Below are 25411 nucleotides of genomic sequence, written 5' to 3'. Positions count from 1 at the left end.
GTGCTCGAGCTATTCGTTTGCCGGATATCTAGCAACACCGCCCCTTCCAATCTGCCATCTTCTGTATGGCAGTAAAAGGCAAGGAATCTTGTGACATCCATAATACAGTCTCTGAATGTTAAGTAGACAACTCCTGAACTATAGAGCTGCAGCTGCAACCTAGAATACAGTTTCAAAGCTAAATGTTATTTCCACATAGCACTGATTACCCATTATTTGTTTCCAGTTTTCTTGCTTTACCCTAAATGACAACCAGACTGGGCGTTTGAATTAGTAATTAGGTATAAAGAAAACCTCACGCATATAGAATAGTTTTCCTCTTGTATTTAGGGGTGGGGAGGGACTTTGTCATGTGATTTTACTCAGAGAACCCTGTATTGTTAACGGCTGACAAATAATTGAATGGTGTGCTAGCTAATTGCTCCCGATTCTGGCTCAAATGTTTACCCTGTTCTTCCCATCATACTTCTCAACTGCCCCTGATTTTGACACAAATTTTAACTGTGTCCCCCTTAATCTCTACTACAGTCGGTGACTTTGGGAGAATTTGTGGTGAATTATACTTAACAAATAATGACAACAATTACACTTCTTTTACTTCAGAAACTGTATATTAATTTACATTATGCAGTTTCTCTGTCAATGGTTCAAGTTAACAGAACTAATATTTTAAAAGTGCCCCGATTGCCCCTGATTATTTCTGTTTTTGTCCCTGATTCTGTTGAAATTTGTCCCTGATTGGTCGAGAGCTATGCTTCCCATTGCAGTTGATTTTGAGAGAAAGGTGATAATTACACTTAATAAATAATAGTACATTTTGATATGTTAGAAGTTAAAGGCTTATTTTACTTCAGAAAATGCATATAAATTCGCGTTATTTTACTCTGTTACATTCTTAAATTAATCGCACTAATATTTTAAAAAGTACCCAAGACTATTCTTGGATCTGCCCCCGAGTCTGGGGTAAAAGGTTGAGAGTAATAACGGTGAACTGTGCGAGCGGGGAAGCGATGCTAGCGAGTGATGAGGAAGGTATTAGCCAGGTCAAACGAGCCACTAATCTGGTAGTGAGTTGGCAAAGAGGTACATCGAGTGACTAAATTTCTTAACTGTCCCTGATTTTTGGCTCAAAATGTTGCCGTGTCCCCACTAAAAGAGGTGATTTTGGGAAAAAAGATGGCAGAATAACATACTTATTTTTCTTCAGAAAATGCATGTTAAATCACATTCTCTTATTCTGCCAACTTCTCATGTTAATGGTAGTAACATTTTAATCAATGTCCGACCCAGACACATCTGTGTCACTGATTTTGACTCAAATTTTAGCTCTGTCCATCTTAATCCCGCCTAAAACGGGTGACGTTTGGAGGAAAGGTGGTGAATTAAACTCAGTAAATATTGACAATAATTAAGAGCTGTAGACTTCTTTAACTTAAAAAGATGGAAATTAATTCACATTCTCTTATTCTGGCAATATCTTAGGATGTTATGTGATCCTATCTCGCCTACATTCTGACTGATGGGTTCAGAGCCGATCCCTCGGCTCCGACTCGGCACGCTTATGCTATAGAGCGAGGCCTCTAATTGGCTGAGCTATCTTTATCCCAGGATGCACCACCACTAATCCCCCAGATCTCGTTTGCCGCTTACAGAGCTTGGACGTGGTCTCAACATTGGCTGGGCTAAGTACTATATATTAGGTTTTTTTCCTGTCAGTATTTGCTTCATTTAAACCCAAAAGCTGTTTTAACGGCTATTTTTTGTGTATGAGTGTATTTCTAACAGTTTGATTGCGTTTTTAGTATATTTTCCTGTCAGAGAAGGTTCCATTTAAGTTAGAGGGGCTTTCCCCTGTGCTAACTACTACTTTAGTGGTTGTGTGTGGGTCAAGTACCCATTTGAGTTAGAGGGTCTTGACCCTCCTTGTTTCCCCTTTCTCTTTCTCTCATTCTTGTGTGTAAAAAAAAAAAAAAAAGTTCTTTAGTTTAAAATTTTTTTTTTCTGAGTTAGTGATACATATTTTGTTCCTGTGTGAAACCTTACTTCAAACACTTAAGTTACTGTTGTTGTCTGTGTTTCTAGGATTATGTCTAAAGAACATAAACCCTCCAGGTTTAAAAAGTGCACGAGGTGTGGGTTCAAAATGTCCATAACGGACGACCACTCCTCGTGCGTCTATTGTCTTGGCGCTAAACATCTGCAGGAATCGTGCAGTGTATGCCATGCGTTTTCCTCCAGAGTCCTCCAGGAGAGGAAAAACAAATTAATCCTCAAAGAATTAATCAAGCCTTCTTTCGAGGAGGCTTTATCTTCCTCTCCGTCTCCTTCTAAAAAGAGGAAAGCGCCGGCTCCAACCAGTCAGTCGGAACCGACGGCTAAGAAAACTAAGCAGACTTCTCCATCGGCTCCACGGACTTCGGAGCCGAGGTCGGAACGGTCTGCCTCGATGCCTCCAGCCTCGACCCCTCTGGTTTCGGAGCCGAGGTCTGGAGCATCGAGAGGTGGGTCACCCTCATCGGCTCCACTGATATTGGAGCCGATAAGGGTCATCGGCTCAGACACTTCCCCCTCGGAGCCGAAGTCCTTATCGGCACCGAGGGAAATTTCCTTGAAGGTTTCCTCGGAGCCGATAATTGTTGAGTCTTTTCGGAGCCGGTCCCCGAGCCCTTTGGAGCCGATGGAGAAATCGGTTCGGGCCCGATCGGTATCCTCGAGATCATCCAGGATGTCTGATTCGGACATCGACAGGGTGCTCCTTCGACTCTTCCAGTCTCCGGTGTTCCAAAAGATGGTTTCGGCTCCAGCCCATTTGGCTTTGGAGCCAATGGTCCACTCCCCTACTGTACTTCCTCCTCCAACAGCTTCGGCACCGTTGGAGCAGCTGTTGGTGGAACCAGTGGAGGTGTTAGGGTCAGGCCCGACCCTTGCTCCGACTCCGGCTCTTGGGTCGAAATTCAGTGCACGGACTTCTTCCTTCGGCCCTGGGGGGGGAGGCTTCGGGATTGATGCTTTCAGTCTCAAGTCTCCCTCTTGGTGCATCGGCGGCGGGAGTACCGTCCACTGTCGTGGCCACGGAGGGGGGACCTTTCCAGGATTCTGGTGGTCCCGCCTTCAGGGCTATGAGGAGTGCTCTAGCCAAATCTTCATTGGCTACCTCCACAGTTTCCCCAGCTCCTTCCCTACATTTGGAGACTGGGTCATTGGCAGTCCCCCTGTCCGTAGACAGCGGAGCCCCTGGGCCTCAGGTTACCCCCGCTGGGGTTTCTCCCCCTCCTGGAGGTCCTTCTGAAGCCTCTTCGGAAGAACCGTTCAGGAAGAGAACGTGCAAGAGGAAGCACGTTGACTCCCCTGATGAGTCTTTGACATCTGACACCGATCTCGATGATGCAGAGGGGTCCCCCAAGTCGTCCTCAGATGATGTCTCCTTTGCAGACATCCTGGAAGCCCTAAAACAACGAGGCGGCTGGCAGTCCAAACCTCCCTCTGCTGATGAGTCGGTGTTCCTGAAGGCCTTCGGGGCTCAGCCCTCCGCCTCCTGGGTGTCTCCGCCCTTCGACGAGCTCTTGGATTTGATCTGTCGAAGGGCGTGGGAACACCCAGACTCTGTGGAACCGGTGCCCGCTCGACCAAACAAATTTCTTTCGGTGCCCCCATATAGAGAGTTCCTTATGAAAGGTGTGGCTGTGGATGCTATGGTAGTGGCATCTGCTACCCAGCAAGATGTAGCAGAGGCTTCTACGTCCGTCCATCCTCCTAATAAGGAGTCTAGGAGCATGGATCGGTACGGTAAGTGCACCCTTAGTTCAGCGGCCTTTACTCTGAGGTCTTTGAACTACCTGACGCACTTTACGAGATTTCAGAGGGATCTGATTAAGGAGCTATCCGATACCCTCTTAGGTAACCTGCCTGAGGAGCTGGCCCAGACGGTTGGATCTCAGCTGGCTACAATGTCGTCCATTTCAAACTCGTCCATGAGGCTCATTTCGTATGCGACCGAAGGGGCGAGTAGAGCAGCGGGTACAGGCATTGCTCTACGGAGACAAGCCTGGCTCCACCTGTGTCATTTCGCGGAGGCCTTCAAGTCTTCATTTGCCGACGCCCCCTTTGATGGGTCCTCCCTGTTTGGGCCCAAGGTAAAAGACACACTTACCCGCTGTGAACAGGAGGGTAAGACTCTGACTGCCGTAGGGGCATGATTTTCCACTCCCTTTCGGCCTTATCCCAAGGCTAAAAGAGGAGGGAAGATGTGGTTCCATAGATCTCAGAAGTCTTACCCCTCTCAGCAGGAAGGTTCCCCCTCCAGAGGCAGAGGAGGGGGAAATTCATCAGGAAGACGCCGTCCCAGAGGCGGCAGAGGCCCTCGCAACACTGGAGACCACGAGTCCTTTCGTGGCTCTTCAGCTTTTCATAGTCCCTGAGGGATTGCCCGACTGTGCTGCTCCGGAGCCAGTCGGGGGTCATTTTTCGAAGCACCTGAAGGCCTGGGAAGGGATCACTCAGGACCGATGGGTGCTTCGAATTATCGCCGGAGGTTATTCCATCCCATTCTGTTGCCCCCCCCTCAGTCCAAAAGAATCCCGGACCCGCCACCCAGTCAATGGGATACCGCAGCCTCAGAAATTTCAAAGCTGCTGCAAAAAGGAGTCGTCCAACTGGTCCCCGCAGACCAGATCGGATTAGGGACTTACTCAAGATTCTTTTTGGTGCCAAAAAAGACCGGGGACTTGAGGCCCATTTTGGACCTAAGCAACCTAAACAGTTCAGTCAAGAAGTCCAAGTTCCGAATGGTCACTTTACAAACCATTCTCCCATTGTTGGAGAAAGGTGTTTGGATGTGCTCCATAGACCTCAAGGACGCGTATTACCATATCAAAATACATCAAACGTCCAGGAGACACTTGCGCTTCAGCCTAGGAGGCAGTCATTTTCAGTTCCGCGCTGCCCTTTGGTCTCACCACAGCCCCAGGGTGTTCACCAAATGCTTGGCAGTAGTGACTGCTCACTTGAGAAGTCTAGGATTCCAGGTGTTTCCGTCTAGACGACTGGCTCCTAACTGCCACCTCCAAGCATCTACTTCTACGGAGCCTGCAAGCCACAATATCACTGGGCAATTCCCTTGGAATCACCTTCAATTGGCCAAAGTCTGTGTTACGGCCATCTCAAAGAATAAGATTCATAGGGGTAGAGATAGATTCAAACCAGATGCGGGTCTATCTACCTGCAGACAGAATTCAGACCATTCAAAATCAGGTTCGAGCCTTACTCCCCAGGTCCAAAGCCCCAGCCAGAATGGTCCTACAGCTATTGGGATCGATGTCTGCCACAGTTCTGCTAGTTCTCTTGGCAAGGTTACACATGAGAATCCTCCAGTGGCTTCTTTCAACTCAGTGGTCCTTTCAGGAACTCCCTCTCAATCATCTAATATGGATCACAGAATCTTGCAAACGGGACCTTCGCTGGTGGCTAGTGTCCTCCAATTTGGATCAGGGACGACCCTTTGTTCTTCCTCCTCCGGCGGCCACTTTGACCACGGACGCCTCCCAGACGGGGCATTCCCTGGGCAGGTCAGTCCAAGGCAAATGGCACCCGGAAGAGACCCCTCTCCACATCAACATCCTAGAAATGAGGGCAGTACTCCTATCCCTTCAAGCCCTTCACGATTACCTCCCTCAGGGTGTAATTGCTGTTCACTCAGACAACATGTCAGTTGTCTGGTACCTGAACAAACAGGGAGGGACCAGATCCTATCCTCTTTGCAGAGAAGCGATGAGAGTTTGGGAATGGGCAGTCTCGACCAAACGCTTCCTAGTGGCTACTCACATACCGGGCAAGTCCAATGTCATAGCCGACAGGTTGAGCAGAACCATCCTCTCTCCTCACGAATGGTCTCTGAATATGACAATTACAAGGCAGATTTTCAGCAAATGGGGAGTTCCGTGTTGCGAACTCTTCGCGACTCCTCTGAATCACAGTGCAAAGAATTTTTCTCCCTAACCCCGGCTCTGGGGAAGAGCCCTATGGATGCATTAGTCCATCCTTGGCCCACCGGCCTGCTTTATGCCTTCCCTCCAGTTCCTCTCCTCCCCAGGGTGATTCAAAAGGCATCTCTTAGGGAGCAAGATGATCTTAATTGCTCCTTACTGGCCTCGTCAAGTGTGGTTTCTCTATCTTCGGAAACATGCTCTGGAAGGTCCATGGTTCCTGGACCAGGTCCCAGACCTACTGATTCATCAGTCGGGACTACTACACCAGTCCCTACACACATTAAAATTGATGGCCTGGCTCCTCCTCTTCCGACTATAGTCAGGAGACATGCACTGGATCCAGATGTGGTGCACATATTATCTTCAGCCCACAAGTCTGCTACGAAGAAACTGTATTCTAGCAAATGGAAAAGGTTTGCTATCTGGGCTCAACTCAGGGGCCTGGACCCCATTTCTACACCCGTGGCAGAAGTACTCAAATTCCTGACCTCTCTTTTCAATCAAGGCTCTTCTGTTTCTACCATCAAAGTACAATTGGCAGCGATTTCTAATTTTCATGAATCCATAGACCCACCTTTAATGAGCAACAGGTTGTGCAAGACCTTCTTGAAAGGTGCTGCTCTATTAAGACCTCCGATTTCTCATCCTGCACCTCCATGGGATCTCGATATAGTATTACGTGCCTTGACTTCTTTTCCCTTTGAACCGGCAGCTACCTGTGATCTAAAGTTTCTATCATGGAAGACAGCCTTTCTAGTGGCGATTACTTCAGCCAGAAGGGTTTCAGAACTTCAAGCTTTGTCAGTGAAACCCCCGTACTTGGTTTTTCATACAGACAGGGTATCCCTCAGACCAAATCCTTCTTTTGTTCCTAAAGTCTGTTCTACTTTATGCTTGCAACAGTCGTTAGAGCTCCCAGTTTTTTTCCCAAAATACTCCAATAAAGCGGAGTTTATTTTCCACACACTAGATGTCCACAGGCAGTTACATTTTTATTTAGATAGGACCAAACAATCAAGGAAAACAGATCAGTTGTTTGTATCCTTTGCAGAAAACAAATTGGGCAACGGTCACAAAGGTCACTATTGCCAAATGGATCAGGGACTGTATTACTCAAGCTTATATTTATTCTAACAAAGAGCTTACCACCTCTGTCAAGGCTCATTCTACAAGGGCTATGGCTACTTCGGTAGCATTTCATTCTAAGCTTGCTATTGGTGACATTTGTGCTGCGGCTACATGGTCTTCCCCGCACACCTTCATTTCTCACTACAAATTAGATGTGGCATCTAGAGGACGAGCTTCATTTGGTTCCACAGTGCTCAGGAGTGTTTTCCAATGAGCCACCCGGGATTTAGGTGCTAGGACGCTGTCCCATCAGTCAGAATGTAGGCAAGATAGGATCACATAACATCTTTTAGTTATGTACTCACCATAACTTCAGATGTTTGGGATCCATCTCGCCATTCCTAATAACCCACCCTCCTTCCCCTTCCTTGGAGATCAGAGGATATCAGAAGGTCCGAATCCTGTTGTTTCATCTTGAAACATCTAACAATGTTATATAAACAAGCTGTGCATGTGTGCATGAATGCAGACAAACAAGATCTGGGGGATTAGTGGTGGTGCATCCTGGGATAAAGATAGCTCAGCCAATTAGAGGCCTCGCTCTATAGCATAAGCGTGCCGAGTCGGAGCCGAGGGATCGGCTCCGAACCCATCAGTCAGAATGTAGGCGAGATGGATCCCAAACATCTGAAGTTATGGTGAGTACATAACTAAAAGTTAATAGTACTAATATTTTAAAAGTGTTCTTGATTGTCCCCGATTTTTCTCTAGATTTGTACCTGATTCTGTCATTTGTCCCTGATTGATTGATTGATGCGGCCCAGCCTGATTCTGGAGGTAAAAAAAAGCTGAGAACTACGGATATGATATACAAGAGGCCGGCATTTTCAAATAATCGAAATCATACTCTTAACTGTGTCTGATTTTATGACAAATGTTATTTCTGTTCCTCTTAATCCAGACCCTGTTAAAACGGGTGACTTTAGGAGAAAAGGTGGTGAATTACACTTAATTAATGACAATAATTAAGAGTTGTATATTGAATTATTTCAGAAAATGTGTCTTAATACACATCCCCTTATTCTGGCAATATCTCAAGTTAATATATTTTAAAAGTGTCCCTGATTTTGTTGAGATTTGTCCCTACCTAGCTGAGAGCTATTACTGAAATAAGCTGACAATTTTTTTTCGGGTATGGTAATTAGTGGTGCAAGCGTGTGATTGGTGGAGTATTATTGAGGGCGGAGAAGGGCATCTTCACGTGATGCAGTCTGCTGATATTGTGTTGTCAGTAGTAAATGAGGATGTGAGTGGTATAAGGAAGGAAGCGAGTAATTGGTAGTGTATGAGTGAAAGTGAAGAAGAGTGATGGTAGTTGATACTGTACTGATTATGGCAATGAGTAATGCAAACAGGGGAATACGTAATTACTGGGGGGTTCTGGTTGTATGCCTGGTGTTGCTTCCAGTATATGTAGTTGGATTTCAGGATACTGCGGATACCTATCCGCTGGATGACCGGGGCGGACTCGGCAGGGAATTTGATGGAATTGGAGGCTTGAGTGGAGGAGGGGTGAGTAGTACCTGGGGAATTTTAGTATGGAGGTAATAGTTTCAATGACTTTTGTTAAGATTAAGTTTCCGTTGTGCCCTTGGTATAATAAGGAAGTTCCGTCTTCCAATAAATGACGCCTGTCCATTAGGGAACGGGGACTAGCAGTTGAAGTATCATTTGCTATATCGACTGTGTCTGCTGTTTTCGGGCATCGCTAACGTTGGCCAAAAAAGTTTTGCTCAGCGTTTTCTATCTTTTTTATAGAAGAGGTGGATCACAATCGTCACGGGCTTTTACTTTAGGAAAACATTAACTCGTACATTCAGTTTATCCTGCTTACAAGTTTTCAGTAAAACATACGTTCTTAAGTTTAGATGTTCCCGTGCTTATTGTTTTAATTGCTCTAAATTCAGGTGGTAAACTGTTGAATTATTTGTTAAAGTAATAGTTGTAAGCGGCACCATGCCACCGTAACATAGGTAAATAGGAGAGGAGGCGATGACCCACTCATTTTATCGGTGTTTTGTTGTTTGGCACTCGTTGTCTGAACTCTGTAGTTGCATTTCACCCATAGGAAGGCTGTCGATGAGTTTACAGTTCTTTTCATTTTAATTTGATTTTTAGCCAGGCCTGTCGACTGTCAAGATTTTTCTGTTCAACGTAACATTTGTGGCTCTCTGGCAAATCATTGAGGGTTTAAGTTCCTGAATGATGACTTTTGCGTTTGTCAAATGTCATAGTCTTTGGAAAATACGCAGTAATGCAAACCTCGTTATTCTAGTAGCTTTGTAAGGATATAAAACCAATGTTTTTTCGGCTTATCCCGTTAGGGGTTAACACAGCGGATCACCGGTCCCGCAGACTGATTGGGAGTGGGGGTTTTAGTGTGCCCCCTGCCATAAACAAACTCTACAACAGAAGGAAGAAACTGTTGCAAAAGCGAGTAAAATCCCATGAGTGGAGGAGTTCCCTGGTCAGCCTCCGTAAGAAGTTGAGATCCCTTACAAGATCCTCCAAAGCTAGCTACGAAAACAAAATCGCCACTGATTCTAGGGGCAACCACAAAGCATTCTATAGCTATGTCAAGAATCTCAGTGGCAACACCCAGGTCTGCTCTGAGTTACAGCAAAACGGCATGAAAATTACAGAACCAACTCCCATATCTGTACAGGAAGAATGCAGAGTCCCTGTAATCACAACTATCCAGGTAAAAGCTGCACTCTCTAAAGCCAAAAATACAGCATTCATGGGACCGGACAACGTCCTAGGCTGCGAACTTTAGAATAAACTGGCTTCCCCACCTAAGCTCCATGTTCAGTTATAGTCTCACATCAGACTTTGTGCTCACTGAATGGTGCACAGCAACAGTTATTCCACTCCACAAAGGGGGAGCCACCACTTCAGTGAACTATCTCCCTGTTATCATGATGAGCCTGGTCTGTAAGGCCATGAAATGTATCATCATGAACTCATAAACAAAGACATTAGTAACCTCCAATCTCTGAACTCCACCCAGTTCAGGTTTGTGAAAGGCAGATCATGCCTCCTGAACTTGACTGATTTCTTTGAGGCAGTCACCAAAGCTGTAGATGAGGGCAAGGTTGTTCACACAGCCTATCTTGACCTCGCCAAGACTTTCAACACCATCCCCCATTCTGGAATTGTAGCTAAACTCACTAAACTAGGTATAAATCCTATGTCACAAGATGGGTTGCCAGTTGGCTAACTGACGGAACCCCCACTGTAAAAGTTGCAGACTCCAAATCTGACGTCAAACCAACGACAAGTGGAGTACCACAGGGTTCAGTCCTGGGAACTCTCCTGTTTGTTATCTACTTCTGTGAAGTACAGGCTAACACAGAAGGCCTTTGGCTAACGAAGTTCACAGATGACTGCAAACTAGGAGCCATAGTTGAGTCCCCAAATGATGTGGACATCTTACAGAAGGGCCTCACTGAGACAGATGGCTGGTATCAGAGCCATGGCCTCAAGCTCAATGCCAAAAGGTGCATTGTCATCCCCTTTGGTAAAAACTCTGTACCCATGAACTACCACATAGGTGGCAGTCTACTTAACGCCAAATGTGTGATGAGAGACCTGGGGACCCAGGTGGACAGTAGTCTCTCCTTTGATCACATTGCCACAGTAGTCAGGAAATCCTTTTATGTGGCACACCTCATCACAAAAGTGATAGGAAAAAAGAGGTCATTGTCACACTCTACTCGACACTCATTAGACCCATTATAGAGTACAACGCCCCTTTTGGAATGTACCTCACAAGACATCTGCAGTAGCTGGAAAGGCCATAGAAGTACCTCTCAAAAAGGATTACTGCCTCAAACAGATGGCCCTACACTGACCATCTCAAAAAACTCCAGCTTTACTCTGTGGCATATCGCTTACTCTGAGGTGATCCCTGCCTTGCATATAAATCTATGTCAAACCCAGAGCTGTTGGACATGCTACACCTAAAGAAATCCCAATCCCTCCGTGCTACACGATCTAGGGACCTAAACCTTGTCACCATAATAAACAGGACATGCTGGAGGGATAGATTCCTGTCCCAGAGACTTCCCATACTCTACTTGACATAGATGGGTAGCTTGTTCCAAAGTTCCTCATTAGCACTCTTCAAGAAAAATCTTGATAAGTGGATGGGAAATAATCAATACACCCCGGGAATCACTTGTGGCTCTGCTCGACCGGGGCGCAGGGAAATAACTTTCTTGGGTGACGTAAGCCAGGGAACCTTGTTGGCTAGGCTTACTTAGGCCCTTGGGCCAATAGCCTAGTACCTACCTATGAACCTTAACAGAAGGACTGGAAGGAGGACATGCAGACTTCATACAGAAGGTGCTCCAGCTGGGAATTGAGCCGAAGAACTTAATGCTTTGAGGCGACAGCACTAACCACACTCTGTGCCCCCCCCATTATTTTTTCCGTTTGTTCAATTTGTTTGTACTTACAGGTTGAGAAGTATGCTATATTGTACATAGTTTGGAGTACAAGTCTCCTTTTTTCAGGCTTAACTCATTTTTGTGTAACTTTCTAAAAGCCACCCCCCCTCCAAAAAAAAATATATCTATACACGCACAATTTTTAAATTTGATTCTTATACAAGAAAGCAGTCAGCAGGACTTAACATATTGGTGGCACCAATAAAATCACTCATTTACAGTGTTTGATATGTTCATATTTTTTCACATTTATTTTATTATTTACTATTCTCAGTTTTTTTAAACTGATGTTACTGCGCAGTAGCCTGTAATCTTACTGGAACTGAGAATAGCTCTGTGCCATCTGTGTTTTCAGATATTCTGCTAATTAGGTACCTGGATTTTTTGTTATGTACCTGTTTTTAATGTCCAAATTGAGAATTATGCTTTTAGCAGCCAGTCATAGCAAATGGGTACATACATTTGTATGTGTGTTTGTTTGTTGTATAGTATGGAATACACTGTGTTCTGCAGCTCAGATCTTCACTTGAGTGCCTCCTGTGTGAAATGAGGATTCTGTCTGCATCTCTGACTCTACAAGAGTTTTTGCCAATTTGCTCTAGATGTACTGTATGTGAATTGGTGTTCTATTTGTATCCCATTCATTTTTTTTCCTGTGCTTTGTGCTCAGAGTGCAAGAGTAGATGCAGGATCTTGTGCACCCCCTGATTTTGATTACGTGGGAAAGTAAGTGAATGAATCTAACTTTAAGTCTGTTGCACTATATAGCACAGATCTCATCTTCCAAAGGAGATAATCTGGGACAAAGCACTTGACATTAAGGGGCATCTGGCCATAGTTCACAGCTTCTTTGCTCAAAAAAATGAGAGAGAGAAAAATACTGTTGTGTAAAAGCCAAAAATCGTGTCCATTTTAAAATTTTTACTCCCCTTCACCTAACAGTTTTTGCATCCACAGCAGGTCGTCCTGGAGATAAATGAACTTGTGTCTCTAGCTACAAACCACACATACATATACACAGGGTTGAAGAGTAATGATCACAGCTATGCATTTATTCAGAATTATGACAGTAGAAAGCAAGTCAGAGAATCACCAGATGTGTGCAGAGGTTAGGCCTTGGAAGATGGCATTCTGGGCAATGCAACAACCATCTATCTTCTCTGTTAAAGTGAAGCAGCAGAGCCAAAAAAATTATACATTTCAACTCCTCTGGCAGAAGCCACAACACAAATCACTAGAGTAGTTTGTGAAAACATCATCAACAGATTTCAGGCGGGGGGGGGGGGCGGCTCTCTTCCTAGCCACAAAACCACAAAGTGCATAAGGGTCCATCCCTCTCTCTCTGACACTTAGCTGCTGGGGATAGCCTTGATGGTCTTGAGAGAAAGGGGACCAAGCTGTCTGAGCCTGCGTACCCTTCTCATAGCCTCCTTTCAGAATGTAGCCTTCCCAGACTGCCTTTCTGCCACAGGAGAGAGAACTTTGTCACTTTTCCTCCAAAACGTATGGTAGTAATTCAGTAAGTGCCTTTTAGCTGTCTCTTGTACAAACAGATTGCATTGTTCTAATAAATGCCTCCTGTTCTGTCTGTACAGCTTGTTTACTTTCACAATCGTGTTTACGCTGAGCTGCTACTTCACACAACAACCTTACTACTGCCCCTGCAAGTGTCCTTCCTCCTGTAACTGATTCCAGAGTATGATATTGTGTAACATTGCATACACTGTAAATGTGCCATGGTCAGACTGTAGGGCACCCCAGTATGAATCCTTACAGAAAGAGTGCCATCAGCAGCCAAAACATGCACTCAGTAATGTTTCTGGTTTTGGAGTGGCCATGGTTGTATCCATGGTCTGTTTTTAATTTTGTGGATTTCATATAGGTGTCATGAGCCAGGTTTTGAGGGCATAGCTTGCATTACCAATAAGATGGTCCTATTGGAACACACCCCTTGCAAATCATTAGTACAGGTCATAGCTGTAACATATACTGTGTGGGAGTTGAGAACTGATTGGTTGGCCTGGACAGACATTGTCGGTTATACCTTGTGCATTGCAGGACACCTAGCATTTAATGGCGTGATACCTTTTCCAGTACATATGCCTCCTTACCAGTTCACCAGGTGTTGGCCTTTATTTCAATGTAGGTGTGATGTATGGCCTCCAGTACTTCATGGAAATGAGCTATATTATAAAATCCTGCATGGTGCAGACTCTGTCCTCTGGAGTATGTGGCAAATACTATACTGCAACATGTTGAGGAAAATGTGTATCAAGAATAGCATAAAGAAACTGATGGAATATTCTCATGGTAGATGCCTGAGGTGCCCCCACTATATCTCCAGTAGGTCACCAAAAGATCCCTGTAGCTAATGTACATATAGCCACATATACCTTCATCTCGGACTCCAGTGAGGCTGCAAACAAGGTCAACACATTTCCATGGTTTCTTGCCTGGTGTCCCTATCTACACAGTACAGGTCCCACAATATCGGTGTCATAAAGTCTGTGAAGTGTTGTGTTTTGATGAACTGGCACCTCCAGGGGTGATGTGCACCATTGGATACACTAGTGGCAATGAAAGCTTCTTGTAGATACACATTTTATTAATAGTGGCAGCTACCGTTAATATTGTTTGGGGATTCCCTTAATCTGAACTCGAGCATTCAGCTGAGTTCAACTCTACTGAGGCTGCAGCCCTGCTGGCAAGCTTTTATGTTTGAATTTCTCTATCATCTTGTTTTGCCTCATTAGCATACACTGATAGGCTCATTTTAAAATTCTGCTCATTACTGTGTCCTCATGTAGCTATTAAAGTATACCATGTGTGACGCCCCACCACTGGACCGGTAATCAAGGAGCCTCAGTCCTCACCACTAGCACCAGTGTGGGACAAACATTGGGAGAATAACAAGTTGCACACACAGTATTTCCAGATGCATCTCACTGCATCAAGTGCAATTTCCATTTTGAGCACACACAAACCAGTCAGTCCGGGGCTGGTTTCCCCCCTCTTTCACAGATCCCCAGTAAGACTCCCCACTGGAACAGCTATAGAGTTGAGATCTCAGCTGAATGACCAAGCCCAAAACCACCAGCACCCTCTCTGTCCAACAAGTGCTTTGTGTCCCGGCCCAAGTAGCTGACACACAGTCTTTGAGGTTTGATTTACACACACAGACACACCTGGTACAGTTTTACTAGCTATGCCCCCTGCTACCCAGACTACAAGTTAGTTTTCCCTGCCACCAGTCACTCATCACTTACTTTAAGGCCCTTAAAGGGTGTCCACTCTTGCTGTGTAATGTTACTATCCATACAAATGGTAGTTTGACCAAGAGCAAGGCTATTATTAGTGGCCTACACCATATCACCAAATAAATATGCAAGTCCTCTCAGAACTTAAATATGCCTCACAAATATCAGCCACAGTGAAAGGTTTTAAATATATTTAATAATAAAAGAAAAAGAAAATACTCTGTATATAATCACAGTAAGATCAGCATTCAAAATCACAGGAAATATTTAAAACAACGTTGCAGGACAGTCTCAAAAATAGTTTTGCTATATTCCTGACTGTATCCAAGAGAATTACTGTACCCTAATAACTTACGTCAGAGCAAGGAAGATGTGTGATGAGTGGATCTTGATGTTGTCAGGTCAAATACAAAATAGACTACACAATCTCCCTCAGAGAATTCTTAAATTCAATATCTCAAATATTACTTCTGGAATAGCTTGCAGAATGACATAATTTCTTGTCATCTGACTCTATCCCAGGTGAAAAACAACCATTTATGCAACTGGTACCATTTAGCATCTACCTGTGAAAATACATAGACAAGGACTTTTCTTAGATATAAAGCAGATCCTGGAAGTCATAAAACAATAAAACACTTCCAAGACAATACAGAGAATCTCTAGTTCTAGATATTGTGTCTGTTACTGCACTGAAACTGAAAGCTAAAATCTTTTTTTACATGGCCATAAAGTAATTTAATTTCAGATGTTTTTCTGAAGCAAGCCTCTTGTGTTCCAGTTTCCTTTGTTAAAATATGTACATCTGAACAGTTAAAATAGTGCAGGTACATTTCTTTTCTTTTCCAGTAAGGTATACTCTGGTTACATTTTTAAAACAGCACTTTATAAAATACCTCTTCAGCGCACATGTCTCTACAAACCATCTTATATGACATTCAGTTCTAATACATTTGTAACATAAGACTTTGATGGACTTCGATGCTTTGCCAGAGCTGGCCTGCATCTGTCATCCCTGGGCTTCCTGATACTGGCCAAGGCTTTTGGCACCCCTATAGTGCCTTTTTTTTAGGCAGTGTTCCAAAAACCAAATTACCACTGTAACAGCTACAAACAAATGCAATCTGAGGGTCATGCTGCTCAATGCTAGAAGTCTAAATCTCAAAATGCACTTGCTCGAAGCACTCCTTAAAATGGAGAACATTGACATTTGTGCTGTAACAGAAACCTGGTTCAAGGCAACAGAAAGCACCCCTGCACTACCAGGCTATAACTCATTCCACATCTTTCAGCTCCACAACTTGGACCGAAGCTCCAAAGGTGGTGATGTATCCATATTCATAAAGGATGCGCACACCTCCGGACTGGTAGCCCAACATAACGCATCAGAGATACTTCAGGTGCAGCTAACATTGGGTAAGACAGCGATTCAGGTCGTAGCCTGCTTTAAGTCCCCAACCATGTCCCAAGACTCGCAGTCCATGTTCTTAAGCACCCTGGAGAATATTAGGGTCCAACCTAACACTCTCATACTGGGCGACTTCAACTACCCCTCCATTAACTGGGAAAACTACTCGTGTACCAATACACTTGCCCAATGTGTCCTGGAATTCATTAATTCCAATGCCCTGGACCAGCTCGTTCTTATCCCACTAGGGTTAGCAACAGCCCTGACCTGGCCATTACTAACTTGGGCGACCGTTGCTCTACACAAATAGTCAACTCCTCCCTGGTTAGATCTGACCACAAACTAATCACCTTGGAAATCCACATCCCCGCAAAGGTAACCACCATGAAAAACTTCTCCAAAGCTAACTTTGGGCTCCTAAAAACACAGGTGGCTGACTTCACGGGACCTATGCAAATGGAGAATTAGTTGCATGACTGCTGAATCATACACCAGTGCACTGTACGAACGTACACAAATGCATGGATCTCACCATACCCAATAGAACCAAGATGCTCTCCTCCAAAAAAAGCAAGCCAATCTGGTGGTCCCCTGCCATTAACAAACTTTACAACAGGAGGAGGAAACTGATGCAGAATAAGGTGAAATCCCAGGACTGGAAAAACTCCCTTATCAGCCTCAACAAAAGTTGAGATCCCTCATCAAGTCCTCTAAAGCTAGCTATGAAAACAGAATTGCAGCAGATAGTAAAGACAACCACAAGGCTTTTTATAGTTATGTAAAGTATCTCCATGGCAATACCCAGATTTGCTCTGAGCTACTGCACAATAGTACCTCCTATACCAAGCCAACAGATATTGCCAATATACTGGCTGACAGATTCAGTGCCAACTTTACCCCCCCCTCAAGGACCAATCACAATACCAGTAGATTGCAAGGCACCCAGTATTACTGCTGCACAGGTTAAAACAGCACTGTCCAAGGCCAAGAATACAGCTTCTATGGGACCTTACAATATCCCTGGCTGTGTTCTACATGAACTACAGAGTGAACTGGCACTTCACCTGTGTGCCCTGTTCAATCACAGCCTCATCTCAGGCTTTGTCCCTACCAAATGGTGCACTGCTGCAGTCATCCCTCTCCACAAAGGAGGAGCGACTACAGACCCTTGGAACGATCACCGCATTAGCCTGACGAGTCTGGTATGCAAAGCTATGGAACACATCATCATAGACCGAATAAACAGGCATGTAGGGAATCTCCGAACTCTGGATCCCACACAGTTTGGTTTTGTGAAGAGTAAATCGTGCCTGCTCAACTTGGTCAACTTCTTTGAGTCAGTCACCAGAGCTGTGGATGAAGGCAAGGTGGTTCATACAGCCTCCCTTGATCTGGACAAGGCCTTTGATACCATTGCCAACTCAGGAATCATAGAAAAACTCACTAAGCTAGGCATCAACCCCTATATCACTAGGTGGGTTGCAGACTGGCTCACAGTACCCACAGTGTGAAAGTAGCTGACTCCAAGTCAGACTGCCGACCAGTCACGAGTGAAGTCCCACAGGGTTCAGTCTTGGGTCCTCTCATGTTTGGTATCTTCTTTTCTGAAGTCCAGGCCAACACAAAGGGACTCTGGCTGACAAAGTTCACAGACTATTGCAAGTTGGGAGCTGTTATTTACTCCCCAAGTGATGTTGACATCCTACAGAAAGGCCTCAGTAAGACCAACGAATGGTGTCAGAACCATGGCCTTAAGCTCAATGCAAAAAAGTGTCATCATCCCCTTTGGGGAAAAACCCGGTTCCCATGAATTACCACATTGATGGTAATCCACTGAACACAGAAGGCATAAGAAATCTGGGAACACAGGTTGACAGCAACCTCTCTCTTGACCACCACATTGCCACTGTGGTCAGAAAGTCCTATGTGGCACATCTCATTACTAAGGGTTTTGCATCCAGGAAGAAAGAGGTCATTGTCTCCCTCTACTCTTCCCTCATTAGACCAGTCATCAAGTACAATGCCCCATTTGGCATGTAACTTATTAGACACCTGCAACAACTGGAGAGGCTGAAAAAGTAGCTCACGAAGAGGCTCCTAGGCTTTAAACACTTGTCCTATATGGATAGTCTCAAAAAACTCCAACTATTCTCTCTGTCATATCGCCTACTTAAAGGCGATCTCTGCTTGACTTATGTTTGACCCAGCTCTGTTAGAAATGCTACATCTGAAGAAATCCCAGTGCCTCCGCACAACACACTGCAGAAACCTCAACCTCATTACCACAATCAACAGAATGTGCTGGAGGGACAGGTTCATAACCCAGAGACTGCCCCTGCTATGGAATAGACTTCCCATACCTGTCAAACAGAGCACCTCACTGGCCCTCTTCAAGAGAAATCTTGATGAGTGGATGGGAAATAGAAATTTGACCCCAGGATAACTCCAGTGGCTCTACTCGACAGAGGTACTGGGAACTAAGGTCGGGTGGCACAATGCCAGGGTAGACCTATGGGCTAGTCTTGTAAAGGCTCCAGGGCCATTAGCGTAGTACACATCTATGAACAAGCATATGAATCATGTTGATAGTCACAAATGACATATAATTATTTACAAAATTCCAGATAGCTGGGCTGACGGTATCTCCTTTCATGATATCCCCCTACCAGAAGACTCAAGCTAGTTTTTCAAGTGACCCTTGAGAAATGTTGCTTGAGAGGGATAAGCCTATGTGGGAATAGCTTACCCCATTCCCTGTCTTGAGATTCCAGCTGCCTTGGCATTGCTGAGTCCAGTACAGTGCTGCACCGTCCTGTCCCTCACCCTGTGTCCATGCAGTAACTCAAAGGGTGAAAAACCTGTATATTCCAGGGGCACCTCTCTGTAAGCAAACAACAGATGGGGCAAATGTTTTTTTCCACTCTCTCTTAAACTGGTCTGCAAATGCCCATAGCATGGTATTTAGTGTAGAGTTTAACCTATCTACCAGACCATTAGTCTGGAGATGGTAGGGGGTGGTCTTTAAGTGCTTCACCCCACATTGCTTCCACAGACAAGCCAGCAGATTTGACATGAAATTGGCATCTCTGCCAGTCAGTATTTCTTTTCGGAAACCTACCCTGCTGAAAATCTCTAACAAAGCATTTGCCACCTTTTCTGCCTCTGTGGAGGACAGAGCCACCACCTCAGTTTATCTAGTAGCATAATCTATTACGACTAAAGTACAGTTCTTCCCTGTGGAACTTGGGGTACCCAGAGGCCCCACAATATCCATAGCAACCCTCTGAAATGGCTCCTCAATCACAGGCAAAGGCATCAAAGAAGCCTTGACCTTGTCTCCTGCCTTGCCTACCTTTTGGCACTACTCAGAGGTTTTTCAGTACCTTGTTACATCTCTGGAAATCCCAGGCCAATAAAAGTTCTGCATAATGTGTCTCTTGGTATGCTTTATGCCCATATGACCTGCAAAGGGAATGTCATGGACTATGGCTAAGAAGTGCCAGACGCTAGGCTTTGGGCACTACCAACTGCTGTATTCTCTCACCCTCTAGCCCTCCCTCAGGAGACCACCCTCCATACACTAATGCTTTGTCCCAGTATACAGATTTCTGCCTTCCCTTGAGAATCGGATGCCTCCCTCAGGCCTTGTAATGTAGGTTCTGAGAGCTGGGCCTGTCTCAACTCTCTGTGTAACCCTTCCCAGCTCTCCTTCCACAAGAAGTCTGGTATTCTCTGACAGCTGTGCCTCACTGTCAGTACAACTACTCACCTCTGCCCTTGCAGTCACTCTGTCCAAGGGAACATCAGTACCCACCAGCAGTTGTAGCTTAGCAGGGTAGCTCCCTCTCTGAAGAAAACACCACACCAGTCCTGGCTTCAAGTCAGTGGTCTGTTTGGGTCCCCCCAGGTTATCAGACCCACATGCTTGTTTCCAAGCCTGACTGTGTGTAACTGCATGCACATGTGGTACCGTATTATCAAACTCATTCCCTATCAGGACATCTGCAGGGATATCCTCAAACACACCTACTTGCTTGCTTCCTTATCTAACCCCCCAGTCAAGTGAGTCCTAGCCAAAGATATTTGGAATGGGTCCCTCCTAAAGCTTTAACTGAAGTAGACAGCACAAGCAAGTAGTGCTCCTCTTTAACCATTACAAGCTTCACAATGATTAGGTCAGAGGCTGTCTATCTCTTAGCAGTGGCCTGTTTCCCATCTACTACGACAGAATGTTACATCTTGTGGTAGTTTGGTACCCTTGTTGTCTCCAGACAACTTACTGATGGCATTCTGTCATTCCCACTTACTGGCTCTTCCACCTTGTGTTCCCCACCTTTCCTCTGTGGACATCTATATGCTACATGGCCCCACTGGTTGCATTTAAAACATTTAACCCTTGGTCCTGGCCGTGTACCTGAGCTAGTGGCTTCCCCTGCTACTGGTGGACTCTGTTGGGGCAGTCAAGGCTGCTCGCCATGGGTTCCCTTAGACCCACAAGCAGCACTAGGTATCCCTTTCCTGTGCAGTGATAGGTTCATAGGTTCATACTAGGCTATCTGCCCTAGGGCATTTACAAGCTTAGCCAGAGTGTGTTTGGCTTTCGCCACCCCTTGGAATGAGTTTACTGTGCCCTTTTTATGGTTGTGTTTACTGTGCCTCTGTCTAGTAGTGACACAGAAGTGATCCCCGGGGTAAACCTACGATCTCCCATCCACTCGTCAAGATTTTTCTTGAAGAGAGTCAGTGAGGGGCTCTGCCTAACATGGACTGGGATTCTATTCCAGAGTGAAGGGAGCCTCTGGGTTATGAATCTGTCTCTCCAGCATGTCCTATTTATTACTGTGCTGAGGTTCAAATCACTCGATCACGTAGCTCTAAGGGATTTGGATTTCCTGAGGTGGAGCATGTCCGTTAATTCAGGGTTGGACATGGCTTTGTACGTCAGGCATAGATCGCCTCTGAGCAGGCGGTATGCCACTGAGTAGAGCTGGAGTTTCTTTAGCTGAGCAGCATATGGCATCTGTTTCAGCCCCTTGATCCTCTTAGTGAGGTACTTTTGGGGTCTTTCCAGTTGCTGCAGGTGTCTGGTAAGGTACATCCCAAAAGGGGCATTGTACTCAATTATGGGCCTGATGAGGGATGAGTAAAGGGGCACAATGACCTCTATTGATCTAGATGTGAATCCTTTCATGATAAGGTAGGCTATATAGAAGGTCTTCCTAACCACTTTGGCCACGTGGTTGTCAAAGGAGAGGTTACTATCAACTTGGGTCCCCAGGTCCCTAATTACTTCTTCTGTACTTAATGGATTACCACCTGTGTGGTAATTTGTGGGCACTTTGTTTTTGCCAAAGGGGATGACTATACACTTTTTGGCGTTTAGCTTGAGGACATGGCTCTGGCACCAGTTGTCTGTTTCTATGAGGCCCTTTTGGAGGATGCTTGTGTCTGCTGGAGAGTCTATTATGGTGCCCAGTTTGCAGTCATCTGCGAACTTGGTCAGCCACAGTCCTTCCATGTTGGCCTGTACCTCCGAGAAATATATACCGAACAAGAGAGGTCCCAAGACTGAGTCTTGTGGGACGCCACTTGTAACTGGTTTGGAGTCTGACATGGCTCCAGCTATTCTAACCATGTGGGTTCTGTTTTTGAGCCAGTTTGCAACCCATCTAGTGACATAGGGGTTTATATTTAAGCTGGTGAGCTTATTTATAATGCCCGAGTGGGGTATTGTATCGAAGGCTTTTGCGAGGTCCAGGTAGGCTGTGTGGACCACCTTCCCCTTGTCAATGGCCTTGGTGACTGTTTAAAAGAAATCGACCAGGTTTAAGAGGCAGGATCTGTCCTTAACAAAGCCGAACTGGGTAGGATCCAGTGTCTGTAGGTCCCCAATATCTTTATTTATAAGGTCCATGATGATCCTTTCCATAGCTTTGCAGACCAAGCTAGTGAGACTTATGGGGCGATAGTTTCCAGGATCCATTGAGGCACCACCTTTGTGGAGAGGGACCACTGTTGCTGTACGCCACTCTTTGGGTACATATCCTGTAGTAAGGCTGAGATTGAACAGTAGTTTTAGGTTTGGGTTTAGCTCTTCTTGGAGTTCATGTAGGACGCAGCCCGGGACACCGTCTGGTCCCATTGATGCTGTGTTTCTTGCTTTGGAGAGGGCAGCTCTTACCTGAGCATCTGAGATGTCAGGGGGGTAGCACTCTGCTGGGATAGATATTATCCCTTTTGGTGGGGGGGGGGGGAGAAGTTTGCGCTGAACCTGTCAGCTAGCAATGTCTGTGGGTTCGGTGTATTTTTTGTCATTTTGGACTAATTCTGAGCATATCTGGGAATTCCCACCCAGGTTCCTAACATAACTAAAGAAAGCCTTGTGATTATCCTTAGTGTCCTGTGCAATTTTTCTCTTGAAGCTGGCCTTAGATGATTTTATGAGTGCCCGTAGTTTTTTGCTAATACTGATAAGAGATGCCTTCCCTTTTTGGGATTTTGCTCTGACATGTAGTAGCTTCCTCCTTCTATTGTATAGTTTGTTTATGGCTGGGGTCTACCAGACAGGACGTCTGCCTTTGGAAGATTGGGTCTTGGTTTTATTTGGGATTGCATGATCCATGCATTCCTGAAGGTGTTCATAGAATGCGTTTATAAAGGATTTTGTGGTCTGGGCCGTATTATCCACAGGCCTGGGGGCTTTGAAGGATTCCACCTCTGTTTTGAGGAGTGTGAAATTTGCTTTAGAGAAGTTTTTCACTGTGGTTTTCTGGGCATGGGGTGGGGTCGGGATGTGAATATCCAGTGAGATTAGTTTATGGTCTGATCTTACCAGTGAGGGATACACTTCTGGTCTGGAGCATAGAGTCCCCATGTTGGTGATGATCAGGTCCAGTATGTTTTCCCCTCTTGTGGGAGTGGTAACAAGTTGTTCCATAGCATTTGAGTTTATAAATTCTAGGAACCTTTGGGCTAGGGTGTTGGAGCTAGAGTAATGCTCCCAGTCTATGGTTGGGTAGTTGAAGTCACCCAATATAATGGTGTTTGGAGAGACCTTAATATTTTCCAGTGTTCTCAGGAAGGCTGAGTGGGGTTCCTGGGTTTGGGAGGGTGGTCTGTAGCAGGCTATAAACTGGAAGGCAGTTTTACCCACTGTTAGTTGCACATGGATAGTCTCTGATGCTTCGTGCTGTGCCACCAACCTGGAAGTGTGGGTATCTTTGTGAATATTGATACTCCCCTCCTTTTGTGGTTCGGTCCAAGTTTTGGGGCTGAAAAGCATGGTATGAGGTATAACCTGGTAGTGTTGGGGTGCTCTCGAGAGCCTTGAACCAGGTTTCTGTTACTGCACAGATATCGATGTTCTCCATGCTAAGGAGAGTTTCGTGTGCATCTTGAGTTTAGACTTCTGGCGTTGAGTAGCATTACTCTTAGTTTCTTATCCCTTGTGATACCTATGGAGGTGGGTTTGTCTTTTGAGCCTTGCCTAAAAAAGGCACTATGGGGGTAGCAAGAGCCTTTGCCAATATCCGAAAGCCCAGGGGTGACAGGTGCAAGCCGTCCCTAGCGAAGCAACGTGGCTTGTCGAGCATGTCATCTCAGGCTGACAGGCATTGGATCCCCTTTGAATGACACCAATACTTAAGCCAATTGTTGAAATTGATAATCTTGTCTTCATACTGTGGCATCATTCTTGGTGAGCGTAAGATGTTACTCAAGGTCAGGGTCATATCAGCCTGGGCTACATGCTCAGAGAGCTCCTCTGTCTCTTTTCATGTAGTCCAGGGAGGTACGTCTCAGGTCATTCACACCAGCATGGACAATGACTGAGTCATATTTGTACTTGCCTTGGAGTGACCTGAGTACTTGTGTTATGTGGCGGATCCTAGCGCCCGATAGGCAGCTCACCGTGACCTCCTCCTTGTTCAGCCTGGTGAGCGGGACGTCAGTGTGCCTGATGATAGTCACCTATTAGAAGTGTATCAGGTGTGTTGTTTAGCCTTAAGGGCTGTGACTGTTCGGCACACTGGCTTTGTGAGCTATGTGTTGCACATGTTTTGTTTTGGGGTAGCGGTTGCTTGGGTGTCTGCTTTGGAGGTTTCTGCTGCTTAGGCAGATTTTTATTTAGAGCCTCCAAGTATGTTTTTGTGTGTTTATGTGTTTGGTTTGCTGTCGTGGTAGGTATATGTGAGACTGGAATTGTAGTGAGTGTGGTTTCCTTCTCCTCCTGACTGGTTACGCCAGCACTGAGTTGAGAGAGCTTAGCCTCCAGTTTGGCTATATGGTTGCATCTCTCATGTGTTGGAATTTGTTGGGAGGAGGAGAGGGTTGTCTGTCTACATTAGGCAGTTGTAACATTGCCTCAAGATTCCCAGGTTCACCAGCTGGACCAGAGAGGAGACTGACAACTGACCTTTGGACATGCTAGAATAGTATTGGGAATTCCTTTATAATTGAAAAAAAAGGGCCAATGGGGAACAAGTTACTCAAGGGGAGTTTGTGAGGGTGTAGTGCTTTTAATTTTTTAGTGCTGACTTATATAATTGCTTTAGTGAGCAAGTGCTAGGCTTTAGCGTAGGAATAGGGTGTTTATTATGAGAACTAGATCAGTTCCAAGGCTCAAACCCAAATAAGCGGCGCTGCTCGATGCCACGCTATGCACAAAATCAAAAGCACCGCTTACAGTGGGTTTTATACAGGCGGACTTGAAAGAGCTAGAAATTGGCCCAAAACAGCCAACAGACTACCAGATTCCTGTGCTGGGAACACTCCTCCAGGGACAGATAGGCTGCTCCAAGCTCCCCACTGCCACTGGTGAACAAAGAAGCCTCCCTCTATCCAAGAAAGGAAATGGCAACACAGGAACTTTCCAAAAGTTCAGAATACAGCAAAGCCTGTATTTGGACTACTCTAGGTCAGGAAAGATGGGAGACGAGGATAACTTTTTTTTTTGCAACAAACAGCAGGAAATTGCAATAAATATGTAACACAGGCTAGCGCACTTGAGTGTGTAGCCTCAACAAGTATGTGCAACAAACAGGACAAACTTTAAAAGTGCAGGTGCAAAAACAACTTTAGACAGTTTAAAACAGTTCAAGAAGCAGAAATATTTGCAGTTTAGCTAGATCGGACAGTCGCCCAGGTAGTAGCAGGAAAAAACACTTTTATCTGGTTAGCAGTCGC

The 25411-nt window shown here is 45.3% G+C and overlaps 1 protein-coding gene across 1 annotated transcript in view; it reads left to right on the top strand.

The window, feature by feature from the left end:
* Positions 1-8378: 8378 nt before the first annotated feature.
* LOC122804309 (galactocerebrosidase-like) overlaps positions 8379-25411 on the top strand; it is a 503531-nt gene continuing 486498 nt past the window's right edge. The window contains exon 1 of the mRNA XM_044074100.1: positions 8379-8624. Within this exon, the coding sequence (XP_043930035.1) occupies positions 8421-8624 (204 nt within the window). The 5' untranslated portion in view covers positions 8379-8420. The remainder of the gene's footprint in view (positions 8625-25411) is intronic.

The sequence above is a fragment of the Protopterus annectens genome, chromosome 6.part0 (genome assembly GCF_019279795.1).
Source record: "Protopterus annectens isolate FY-2018-M chromosome 6.part0, PAN1.0, whole genome shotgun sequence".
NCBI classification, from domain to species: Eukaryota; Metazoa; Chordata; order Ceratodontiformes; family Protopteridae; genus Protopterus; species Protopterus annectens.
This window is presented reverse-complemented; position numbering and strand designations above follow the sequence as displayed.